The sequence below is a fragment of the Pogona vitticeps genome, chromosome 4 (assembly GCF_051106095.1).
Source record: "Pogona vitticeps strain Pit_001003342236 chromosome 4, PviZW2.1, whole genome shotgun sequence".
NCBI lineage: Eukaryota > Metazoa > Chordata > Lepidosauria > Squamata > Agamidae > Pogona > Pogona vitticeps.
The window spans coordinates 28,647,069-28,659,290 of record NC_135786.1 but is presented as its reverse complement, the minus strand read 5'-3'; the positions used below and the strand labels follow the sequence as shown (position 1 = coordinate 28,659,290).

General features: G+C 40.6%; 1 protein-coding gene across 4 annotated transcripts in view; it reads left to right on the top strand.

The window, feature by feature from the left end:
- Nucleotides 1–12,222, top strand: part of DHX35 (DEAH-box helicase 35) — a 44,625-nt gene that overhangs the window by 14,958 nt on the left and 17,445 nt on the right. For 2 of the 4 annotated variants that reach the window (XM_020798448.3, XM_020798447.3), the window contains exons 5-12: nucleotides 284–388; nucleotides 3,955–4,016; nucleotides 5,562–5,631; nucleotides 6,283–6,342; nucleotides 6,889–7,001; nucleotides 7,220–7,444; nucleotides 8,806–8,902; nucleotides 11,826–11,984. In XM_020798448.3, coding sequence (XP_020654107.3) covers nucleotides 284–388; nucleotides 3,955–4,016; nucleotides 5,562–5,631; nucleotides 6,283–6,342; nucleotides 6,889–7,001; nucleotides 7,220–7,444; nucleotides 8,806–8,902; nucleotides 11,826–11,984 — 891 coding nt within the window. The remainder of the gene's footprint in view (nucleotides 1–283; nucleotides 389–3,954; nucleotides 4,017–5,561; nucleotides 5,632–6,282; nucleotides 6,343–6,888; nucleotides 7,002–7,219; nucleotides 7,445–8,805; nucleotides 8,903–11,825; nucleotides 11,985–12,222) is intronic. The other 2 variants (XM_020798450.3, XM_020798449.3) reach the window with 1 other exon arrangement.

Below are 12,222 nucleotides of genomic sequence, written 5' to 3'. Positions count from 1 at the left end.
TGACTCCTTGAGAGGCTGTTTAGGTAACTGTAGCCTTCTTATCTTGAAATCCTAAATGTAGTTCTAGTGATTCTAAAATAAGCTTCTAGCATGTTAGAGATAATTACACTGAATATGAGCAAACTTGCTGAATACAGACATTGTAGCTCAGCCTGACTTTCATTTTTAAACATCTGAGTTTTTTGTTTTGTTTTTAAATAGTATAATGTAGTCAAACAATCAGTGTTGAGTAATTAGAAATGTACTTGCTCTCTGCTGTGTTTAATACTACCATATCTACCAGATTGCAGGCCGGGTAGCTGAGGAAAGGGGTGCCTTGCTAGGTCATGAAGTTGGATACTGCATACGATTTGACGATTGTACAGATCCACAGGCTACAAGGATCAAGGTAATCGATTTGAACAAAATGCTGGTGGCTCACAATTGTTTAATTGTTCTGCATCAGGTTTTCAAGGGGAATGGCATAGTCGTGCAAACAGAAGCCCATGATATTTTGTGAGAGTGGAGAGAAGACTCTTGCCCAGACACTGGGGTTTCCATGTTGATCTGGTAATTGTGAGAAATATTTGGATGAAACAGCCTTCCACATTTTGCCAGAGGAGATAAGAGCAGTCCTTCACACAAGTACCTTTGTGGGTTCAGGGATGGGAGTCTGGTACCACAGAAGGTAAAGGTAAAGGTTCCCCTTGACAATTTTTGTCCAGTCATGTTCGACTCTAGGGGGCTGTGCTCATCCCCATTTCCAAGCCATAGAGCCAGCGTTATTTTGTCCGAAGACAGTCTTCCATGGTCACATGGCCAGTGTGACTTAGACACAGAACACTGTTACCTTCCCACCAAGGTGGTCTCTATTAATCTACAGTGGTGCCTCGCTTAACGAGTGCCCCGTTTAACGAAAAAATCGCATAGCGATGGCTTTGTTGCCATCGCTTTTGCGATCGCACAATGATCTTGCCTATGGGGAAAAATCGCTTTGCGATTTTTCCCCATAGGCACCATTTTCCCCCAGCTGAGCAGCGGGAGCTTTGAAGCCCCGCTGCTCAGCTGGGGGAAAATGTCGGCAGTGGGCTGCGGCCTCGGAAGGACCCCGAAGCCACCGTCCCCTGCCGACAATTCCCTTCCGAGCTCCGGGGACAGGCTGGGGGGTGAATCGGGGAGCTTGAAGCCTCTCCGCGCCGCCTACCCCGGCCGTTCCCGGACTTCTGGAAGTCCGGGAACGGCCTGGGTAAGCAGCGCGGAGAGGCTTCAAGCTTCCCGATTCACCCCCCAGCCTGTCCCCGCCGCTTAAAGCCTCCTTGCGCCGCCTACCCAGCCCGTTCTCGGGACACCTAGGTGTCTGAGAACAGCCTGGGTAGGCGGCGCGGGGAGGCTACTGGCATCGGAGACAGGCTGGGGGTTGGACCGGGGAGCTTGAAGCTGATGTTTCTCCTTCAAGAGCAAAAATATTCCTTGTAGAGTCAATTCCCCCCTCCCCATCAACAAATAGATATGGTATTTATTAAATAGATAAAACTGAAATGGTAAACATGTTCCGTGTTCTCAAAAGTCATTTAAATGTTAGAAGGAGCCAGAAATCTCCTTTAGGGACTGAACATACTGCTTGTTTACAATCTAAGTTGGGTGAACAAAATGTGTGTTATGTGATGCGTCATCTCTGTGCTGTGAATGTATCATGTTTTCAAAATAATATGAATGCAGAGTGTTTTAAATCAATATAAAAGCAAATGGTTAGATTACTTGTCACATAATTTCTGCTAAGATAATATTTTCTCACTGTTCTTGAGCAGTTGTTGTTCTCTAATTTTATGAATGCTTACTCAGAAGTGATTTTGACTGAGTCAGTTGGACTTCTTCCCAATTAAATGTGTAGCATTTCAGTCTTGATTTATTGTCTTGCTGATTAATCATAATTCATAGCTGCTAATATGTGTATGTGGCTGATGCTGACTCTCACCTTCCTCCCTGGTTTGGCCCTCTTGTTTTCCTTATCACACATCTGTGTGGCTCATGTGACCATTTTTCTTACCCTTTCTGTGTATTTCCTTTTCCATGCAGCATTGCTTTTTTGTATGTAGATTCACACTGAAACTTCTAGTTATTAGAATAGGTAGAAGAGGGAAGGATTAAACCCTTATCTGAGTAGATTAAATTAGTATAGAGTTTGCAGAAGAGTTTTTCAGTCCCTTATTCTGTCCTTGAAAAAGAGCTGTCTGCAAGATAGGCAAAACCTAGACCATACAAAAAGTGGCAAGTGGCCTGAACCAAGGGATAAGTGGGGTACACTCCATAGACTCCACGGGGCGCAGCCTGCAAGAGATGCTCCTAGGGGCCTTGGTGAGAGGTTCAAAGATTAGCTTACTGGGTCGGCATCTATCCTTAATCTGCTGAAAAAGAGACAACCTTGGTGGGAGCATCTTCTTCTGAGTAGAAGGAGAAGTGGGAACACTTGGGGCCACTAGGGCATAAAGAGAAAGAAGGAAGAGCCTGGATGCAGGAGAGCAAGACAGAGGAAGAGGTGAGAGGAGAGGAATAGAGCAGGGCCTCAGAGCCAGCAGAGAATCCCTGTGTCTTGGCCATGCTCTCTACTTTTGATACCTGCCTGACCATCCATCTCTGTCCCCAGGGACTCATGCTTGGAAGTACCATTTCAGCTGGAGTTATGGCTTCCTAGACCATCCTATGGCCAAAGAACCAGAATGCCTTGGATCAGGTGCTGAATTTAGCAGCCCTCTCCACCCCTCACATCTTCACCCACACCAATCCAACTCTGTCACTGGAGGTGGCATGGCCAATTTAAAAGTCTGAATCAGCTAGAGTGGGACCTTCATGGTCAATGACACCAGCAACCAAGGGCCAGGGAGCTGAACAGGATTAGGAGAGGGATGTTAAGCCAGCATGGATAGTGACTTAGCTGCCAAAGTGAGATGAACTTGGGGAAGGGAGGGTGGTGGACAACACTACCCACCTGGGACAGAAACGACTGTGACATTCTTCATGGGTCCGGGGCTCAAGGCCTAGGCCCTGTGTGTATAATTCTGCAATTAAAGTAGCTTGCTTGTTGTCTAAACCACTCTCTTTTGCCATGATCAACCCCCACACCTTGCCCATGAAGGGTTTGGGGACATGCACCCAGGGATACAAACCATGTTATAGTTCCTCATTCCATAAGCTGCTGGCAAGACTCACTGTTGTTCTCTATTTACAGATCTTTCAATTTGAATTGAGTTCCATTTCAATCTGAATACTTTCTGCTGTCTGTATAACACAAGTTCACCCTGGTCACTCTGCTGAACTGATAGTAGGGGTTCCCAATGGAAGCTCAGAAGAGGGTCATCCCCAATCAGTTAATGAGAGGTTGAATTATCACTTTTCAGCCTTAACATGTTCATGCCTACCAAGACTAAGCAGAACAGTGACTGACCCAGCGGCTTGGCTTGGATGTTATATTTTGGACTTCATGAACCATGTGTATGAAGCTGGGGAAAAGCATTCATCTTCTGAATATGGAATATTCATTTCTCCTGCAGATGTAGGAATTGGTATTTCTTGGTGTGCCTGCTGAAGTAATTAAAAATTATTTCCTGTCACTTACACACAGCATTAGAAAAGGCAAGGTGTTAGTAATGAATGCAAGAGAAACAAATGGAACTTGCTGTTGGATTGTGGATTGTTTTCATTGTTTTACTCATGCTATTCTCCATGATTCTCCATTCCATTTCCCAACCCAGTGTTTTCTCCAAATGCCAGTCAATAGCCTGTAGTCATTGAGCAAGTTCTTTGTCCTCATAAAGCTCTTCATTCCATCTTCAAGATTCTACACATCTTGCTGTTTTAGCTTCATAGGGATTTACAGTCACCTTTGAGATTTTGAAGCAGAGAAAATGACTTCCTTTTCTGTGGTTAAAAGTAATTTAGAACAAGTCACAGACCCTGTTTTCTCCCACTGTGTTTTAGTTCCTGACTGATGGAATGCTGGTGAGGGAAATGATGTCTGATCCATTATTAACAAGATACAGGTAAACAGCCTAGCCATAATTTTCGTGTTTTATACATATTAATGAGGTAATTTATTTTGGGTTCATATTCATCCCTACTTGTTTTCATTCCCTTTTGTTGCCTTCTCTTTGTTAGATTTTAGACAGATACTAATGATGGAATTGCTTGTTTCTGCTTATTATTCTGTAACAGGTCATGTATATTAATCGTACTACATAAAGAATAGATAATATATGAAAGGTTCTTGCAATATTGACCATGAAATTATATAGCCAGTTTATGTGAAACTTTACAGACAGGTTGTCCTCATCTCCTCACTCAATAGTCTAAAAGCAAATATACCACATATATTTATTATTCTGTTGACTCCTTTTCAGGCTGAGGCTCCCCAAAGCAGTTTGCATAAAATTTTAAAAGACAATAAAAGTAGCAAAAACAGATTAATAGAGAAAATGAAAAACTACATAAAATGCAGCTACTGAACACCCTGAAAAACCTTGCTAGAGAAAATGGCACTCACTTTCCACTCCTCCCCTATATGACAAACTTGATGCCAGTCAAGCCTCTGTGGGATGGGTCTTCCAGGATGGGAGTGCCACAACTGAGGCCCTTTTCAAAGCTCGGCCATGATTGGGCAAAAATTGTCTTAATTTATGCATGGTCTCACAGAAGGGGATTTGGGAGGGTATCGCAGTAAGATACAGAGAAAAATAGCAGCTAGTAGTGAAAGATTCAGGGTATCTACATCAAATGAACATCCTCTTTTCAGGTACCATCATGTTTCTCTCAGATGAAAATTAAGGATAATTTTTTTTCATAACATCTCTGAACCTCAAAGAATAGTCCAGAATGCCAGGACTATGATGTGGAAAGTACTACCCAAATCTAGCCCCTGGTCATATGAATAATTGGGTTATTTGAAAGCCATTGAATAAGTTACAGACCAGAGTTAGCAGAATCAAGGTGAACCTGTGAAAATGCAGCTTTTTTACTGACACATTCTTTTGCAAATGTGGAGAAGAATTGGCACCCTATGTTTTGAAAATGTAGTTTTGAGTCTTCTTTGAAAGTAGCATCATTTGCATTGCAGTGCAGCAATCTAATTAGGATGCTACCAAAATGTGTCCAGATGTTCTCTGTCTACAAAATGCTGCAGCTGGCATCCTGTCTCCTGTTACTTTTGCTATCAAGGCCACTCAAAATAGACAATGTGTTTTTTATTGCCCACCTAATTCAGACATACTACCTTCAATTTATCTATCCTTCTGGATTGAGATTGAGTTTCTTGACTCTTATCAGTTCCATGAAAGAAGCTAAGGACTTAACTTCTTTAATTTTAGCACTTGCAGAGTTTTTTCACAGTAGTGCTGTTGCAACTCTCCTAAAGTTTTAAATTCTGTGAGTCAAAAATAATGTGACTTCCGGGATCATATATCATGCCACTTCTGTCATTGCAGTTATTGTAGCTATTTTGGACTTGCTAGGTTGATGTTTTATGGTGGCCTTCATTTATGCATTTATTAATACCTCATGATTGGAACTGTGTTCTTTCTCCTTTGTTTCAGTGTCATCATGTTGGATGAAGCTCATGAAAGAACTCTTTACACAGATATTGCCATTGGTCTGTTAAAAAAGGTTAGATTTGGATTGTACTTTGCACACCCAGACATTGATTTGCTCCACTAGGTAAAGAGTTGTTACATTTTTGTAGCTCTTAATTTTGAAATTCTGTTCAGATACTCTTATCAGCTGCCAGCAATTTGTCAGCGTATTCCTATGACCATATTTTCCATCCAGGCCTATCACTACCCCTTGACCCAATTGTTTAAGGTAGATCAATAATCTTTGCCGTACAGACATTTGGCAGTGTGGCACTAATTATCGATTCATTTTTAAGGATGAATGCAATTTTTGAATGAAAGGTGGAAATGGCATACTGTTGATGGAAATATTGATGGAAATAGTGTACTATTTCCTTTAAATGCTGCTTAAAAGTTCATAAGGCTGCAGATGAATTGCTTTGGTATTGTTTCCTAAAAATATTTTCCTGGATTTGTTTAATAATTTCAGACAAGATACATCAGTGATAGAGCACACTTCTCCAGTTTGATTTATATTGGATGAGAGTACTTCCTTTTTCCCAGCCAGATGTGAAGGAATGGATAGTTCTCTGTGAAACTGAGAATGAAATATGAAGCAAGGATTTTTCATAAATCATACAGTCCTTTTTAGGAATTTGTTATATTGATCATAATGGAAAATATTTTCCTCTCCTGTATCTCACAGATTCAAAAGAAGCGAGGAGATCTTCGCTTGATAGTAGCATCAGCTACCCTGGATGCCGAGGTAAAATTTATTGATTTGGTTTTCACTAATGTTCTTAGAGTGGTGTTTTTTGAAATTATTATTATTATTGTCATAGAAAAATTAGGCAGTTATAATTCTTGTTCTATAGAATTAGGCACCATAGCCTAATCAGTACAGTCTGGAACAGAGGTACAATCTCCTAGAAACCCACCTTGGCTAGGCCAAGTCCCGCCAGAATGAATGACTCTTACATAAAAGACACTATTTTTTATATGCCTGAAAAACGAATGCTAAACTTTTCAAGCCTCATTTGGACTCTTGTATACCCTCAATTATAGTGCTTTTGTAAAATACTCTGTGAATTCCTCACCAGTTAATTTTTAGGAATTACAGTGGTCCCTCGCTTAGTGATCAATCCGTTTAGCGACGAAATCGCTTAGCGACGCTGTTTTTGCGATCGCAAAAGTGATTGCTTTGCGGATGTTCTCTATGGGGAAATTTTGCTTTGCAATGATCGCAGGGAAGCAATCTTTGCTTTTTTTGAAATAATATATTGATGGTGGTAATTTTTTACCTTTATCCTAGAAATTTAGGGATTTCTTTAACCAAAATGAGACCAGTGACCCAAGCAAAGACACCAGCATGATCCTCACTGTGGAAGGACGGACATTTCCAGTGGATGTCTTCTACATTCAGAGGTCTGTTCCTGTTTAACACTTGTAAGTGGTGGCTAGAGGAGCATGCATCTGTGATAGCTGCCTGTCAACCAAACGTTTGGGTGGTAAGGGAGTGTTACAGAACTTAGATATACATTTGAAAAATGTCTTACATGGGCTTTGGTACCAGCACGTTAAGAATGTAAACCTAAGTCTGTTTTCCAATTGAATGTGTCTTTCTCCTATTTTGTGAGCAACAGGCGCAGACTTCAGTGGAGGAGGGCTTCGGGAACCTTCCCCCGTCCCCTTCTGCACCGGCCAGCTGGAGCAGACTTCAGACGAGTGCTACGGGGACTCGGTGGAATCTTCATGCTTTTCCTCCCCTGGAATCTTAGTCCTTCCCTTCCCCCTCCACAGAAGGGATGTGGGCAAACCTGGCAGCACCTTCATGCCCTTTCTCCTCCTCCAGAGAAGGAGATGGACAGGTCCGATGGCAGAAGTGGGCTCGTTTATTTACCCCTGCACGCACAGTGCTTGCTTTTGCACTTATGCTGAGCAAGGAAATGTGGGTGTCATAGGCGGATTATCATATATTTGTGAATCATTTCGCTTTATGTTCCCTTCCTACCTTTGCATTAGACATAGTTGAGGAATGCAGAAGTAATAAGATGAAATTTCCTAGATGGGTAGCAACATTTGTATATATTAACTAAACTGAGAGTTCTGTGGCCATTTCAAAGTGAATGCTTTCTCTTATGGTATCGGCTTTTATAGGTTAATCCTTATGTCATTAAATGTATGACATGATGCATACATACGGCACTAGAGTAACTTATTCATTTTCCGTACCTTGAACAATTTTTGGAAAGACTATTACGGCTGGAAGAGAGTTTTGAGTCTTCCATCTCTGCTTTTCTATTTTATATTAAAATTTTAAAAATATTTATTTGCTAACTCTACTCATGTTGAAAGTTTTGCTAGAAAACCAGGATAGCTTGTTAATTGTAATGGGGTGCCATTTTAATAATTGGCTTCTGAGTGATACAGATAGGGCTAGTTCATGCATGCACATACGTCACTTGATTTCTATGAGATTGGTGCCTGGCAGCTAGCTGTGTAAAATTATATCACAGGAAAGCATTTTGTGTCTGTAAGGAAGTTCTGTTTTTTTGTGTTGCATCTGTGATGGGCAAATATGCAAGATTGTTTGAGTACTCAGTCATTGAGTGCTGAAGTTCTACATGTGATCCAGCCCATCGTGGTTTGTTTTTTAAATTCCGAAGGCAAAGAGGTATGCTTGAGTTAATAGTCCCTGTGAAAGACAATGCAAAATTTAAAATCCCTCTTTTTCAGAAGCCTTTTGTAAGAAAATGCTTTTACACTAGTTAGGTATTGCAGATCCTTCGAATCAAATTTGGAAAATTCTCATATAAATGTTCGGATAAAGAATTTAAATGTGTACTTGTATAGTGCTTTATATTATTTACACACAACTGTTAGTACAAGCCTTTTTTTAAAAAAAATCTGCTCTTTCATACAGTCTGAATAAACTACTTACTGAAATTTTTCATTGTTCAAAAATAAATTTTACAAGTATAAAATGCAATGTAAATAAACCTGGAATGTGTGATACTTTCAGAGACACAGAAGTAATAATTGTAAATGAATTTTGAAGAATTCAGGAAGGACTGGGCAGTGAATAGATCATGAACTAGGCATATTATGAGGATGTGATATATCTGAATTATTTATGAAAAGCTAACTATATACTGTAGTCTTTTTGTTCTACTGATAAAAGGAAGTAATGGCCTCATGTACTTAAAACATCTACATTTTCCCCCAACAGTCCTGTTCCAGATTACGTGAAATCAACTGTGGAGACAGTCATGAAGATTCATCAGACTGAAGGTGATGGGGATGTACTGGCATTTCTAACTGGCCAGGTAGATAAAAAGCAAAAGTTTGTCCTCCTGAAGTTGTTCATTTGGTTGAAGATCATTCATTTTATTCCATGTTATTTAGATGTATTCTTTCTAAGGACATTATGCCTATGCTGTTTAGAATTATGCTAAACTAGGGTATACCATAGTGGTTCTAATGTGTTTTAGGAATAATCAAAGTTAGGGAGAGGTCTTCCACTTATCCCATCCACCAGTATGATTTTGTTTCAGTGTCCAATGAGATTGGTTGAATTGCCATTCAGCTGGGGCTTCCCACTTGCTCTTCTAGCTACTTTACATTAATAACATGCATATTTCACATTCCTTTGTGTTAGTTTCTTCAGATATAATTCTTTCCACTCAGTGCTTATAGGTGTTCCAGTCTCAGATGTGTCTGAACTGCTGCTTCTGTGCTTAGATATCAGTTTTAAAGGATGACAGTAGTGATATGTGAGAGAAGGAATGAATGGAAGACCTTAGCACTAGGCATCATGCCTGCTGTTCTCTTCTGGCACCGTGCATTTTTCTGTTTAGACTGAGGAAATTTTAGCACAGATAATAGATTGTGTTGTCAGAGCTAAAGCTTAGTACTCATATACAAGCAGAGTTGTGAAATGATTTGCCTTATTGAGCACACTCCATGTTTTTGCTTTACAGTATAAAGAATAACAATCATGTGTCATCAAGTCAATTCTGACTTACAGTGACCCTTTTCCGGGCTCTGGATAGAGAGCACTCAGGAGTGGTTTAACATTCTCCTTTTTTTCTGGGGGTGTGCCAGGATTGTGCTGCTTGCGCAAGGCCACACTGGCTGACTGTGGTTCATAGGAGGCATAGTGGGGAATTGAACTTCCAGCCTCTGGCTCCACAACCAGATATGTACACCACTGACTAAAGATGGGCATGAAGTACTTCATCTGCTTTTGTCATAATTTGTCTGTGCCGCATGTTCCTTTCCCCCACCTCACTGGCACATCCACTCACCAGTTGGTGCATGCTGCTCTGTCCCTCTCTATTGTGTGATTCTTCAGCAGCTGGTTACTCAGAGGAGGAGATAGGGATAAGGATTCCCGCAGTGCTACCTTTGCGTGACCAGCTGCTGGAGGCGGCAGAGAAGAGAAGTCTGGGCTCCTGCCTGGACTGGAGAATTCCACAATGGGGAGGGACAAAGCAGCGTGCACCCACTGTTGAATGGAAGTGCTGAAGAGGTGAGTGGGGGAAAGGAACATGTGGCAGCTGTGCTGATGCACAGACAAATTAAGAAAAAGGGGAACAAAGTACTTCATGCCCATCTCGTACCATTAATCTGTTTAGCGCTCACATATATTGTTAGTATAATTTTTAAGTTATAGTGTATTGGCTTACTCTTCTTTCTTATGCTATTGTGGGCATAGGTACCACTTTCTGTTTGTTCAAGAATATTTGGGATACATTTTTCCCTAAAGAAGAATAGAACAGTAGAACATCTATAGTCCCTTTTGTTTCTAAGGTTATTGCTACAGCTGTTCACATGCTATAATTGAAGAGTCGAGCTACTTTTTTACCACCCTTTTTAAATGTTTCTTTTAAAAACAGAAAACAAAATCATATAAACCTAAAACCTCTAATAGCACATAATAAGAAGAAAAGACACAGTGTAAAAAACACCTACAGGTATTGTGCTCTCGCCACTCCACCAAAACTATTTGGAGGTATAACCAGTTTTTCCTCCCTCTTCTATTCCCATTCCAAAATTGCATTGACTCTTGTGAAGGTACACATCCCTTCCCCTCAATAAACAGAATATATTTTCCCCAAATATCTGTAAAAATATGCTCACTTATCACCTCCTTTATTTTGGTACTACATGTTAGGTAAAGGTTCCCTTGACATTTAGTCCAGTTGTGTCCGACTCTAGGGCGTGGTGCTCATCCCCGTCTCCAAGCCGTAGAGCCAGCATTTGTCCGTAGACAGTTTCCGTGGTCACATGGCCAGCGTGACTAGACACAGAACACCGTTACCTTCCCACCATGGTGGTACCTATTTATCTACTTGCATTTTTACATGTTTTCGAACTGCTAGGTTGGCAGGAGCTGGGACAAGTGACGGGAGCTCACTCCGTTGTGTGGATTCGATCTTACGACGGCTGGTCTTCTGACCTTGCAGCACAGAGGCTTCTGCAGTTTAACCTGCAGCGCCACCACGTCCCTTAACTACATATTAACTTATCATAAATAGGAACAGTCCAGCTGCTGAGGGGTTAGGTTTCAGTGTTACAGCTTTGAAATGTAAACTGAAGAATCAATTTGCCCTGTTTGTTTTGTTTTGGAGCCGCCCAGCAGTCATAACTTGGAATGGAATGGAAATATACTATTAAAACATCTAGAGTTTGAAGTCTGACAACACTTCAAACTCAGTAACACATAATAAGACACCAGGAGATAATGTATAATATAATATATATTACATGAGCTGATTCATACAGCATAAAGAAACAGTGATAAGGAATTCTTTGTGACTCACAGAACTAGTATTTCCTGCTTCTCCTATCACATGGAAAAGCAGTTTCTGCAGGATGTATGGTGCACATGCAAGTCTTGCAATCTGCAGGAAAGTCATAGTCCAAGCAAGAAAAAGAAAAGGAGACGTCATGAAAGCATCCTCTTTTTTGTTAATTCTTTATGTGTGAAGTAGATTCAGATACTGGTTGTTAGGTACCCTTCTGTTCTAAAGTATACTTGCTCTAAAATCTGTAACTGAATAGGGAAACATCACTACTGTTACTGAAATCTTGTCCACTAACAGTTGACTCTTAAAATATAATAAACAGGAACAAAGTCAAGGAAAAAATGTTCACATGTCATCTGTTAGCATTCTTGAACTGCCAGAATAATGGTTCTGAAACTAAATGTATTTTGATCTTCCACTTACCTTGGTTCCTTTCTAGGAGGAAGTAGAAACTGTTGTTTCAATGCTGATAGAGCAGGCACGCATCCTTGCTCGAACAGGAATGAAGAAACACCTCCGCGTTCTTCCTATGTATGCAGGCCTGCCTGCTTCTGAGCAGATGAAAGTATTTGACAGGGTGTCTCACAATGTCAGAAAGGTAAAACTATTTTATTTATTGTTGTAAATGTACGTCTTCTCTCATGTCACTTGATATACTGTGCTGTAGAGATTCTTTGGATTCTTTCACCATGACACATTCTCACTGAATCTAGCTTAACAATGACAGAGAACTTGCAGTTTTTTAAATTGCTTGGAAACACCCACCTATTGTTACATTGTAGTTGGTTATACTTCATTGACTCATAAAAATTCTAAATAAAAACAGGACTGGTTAG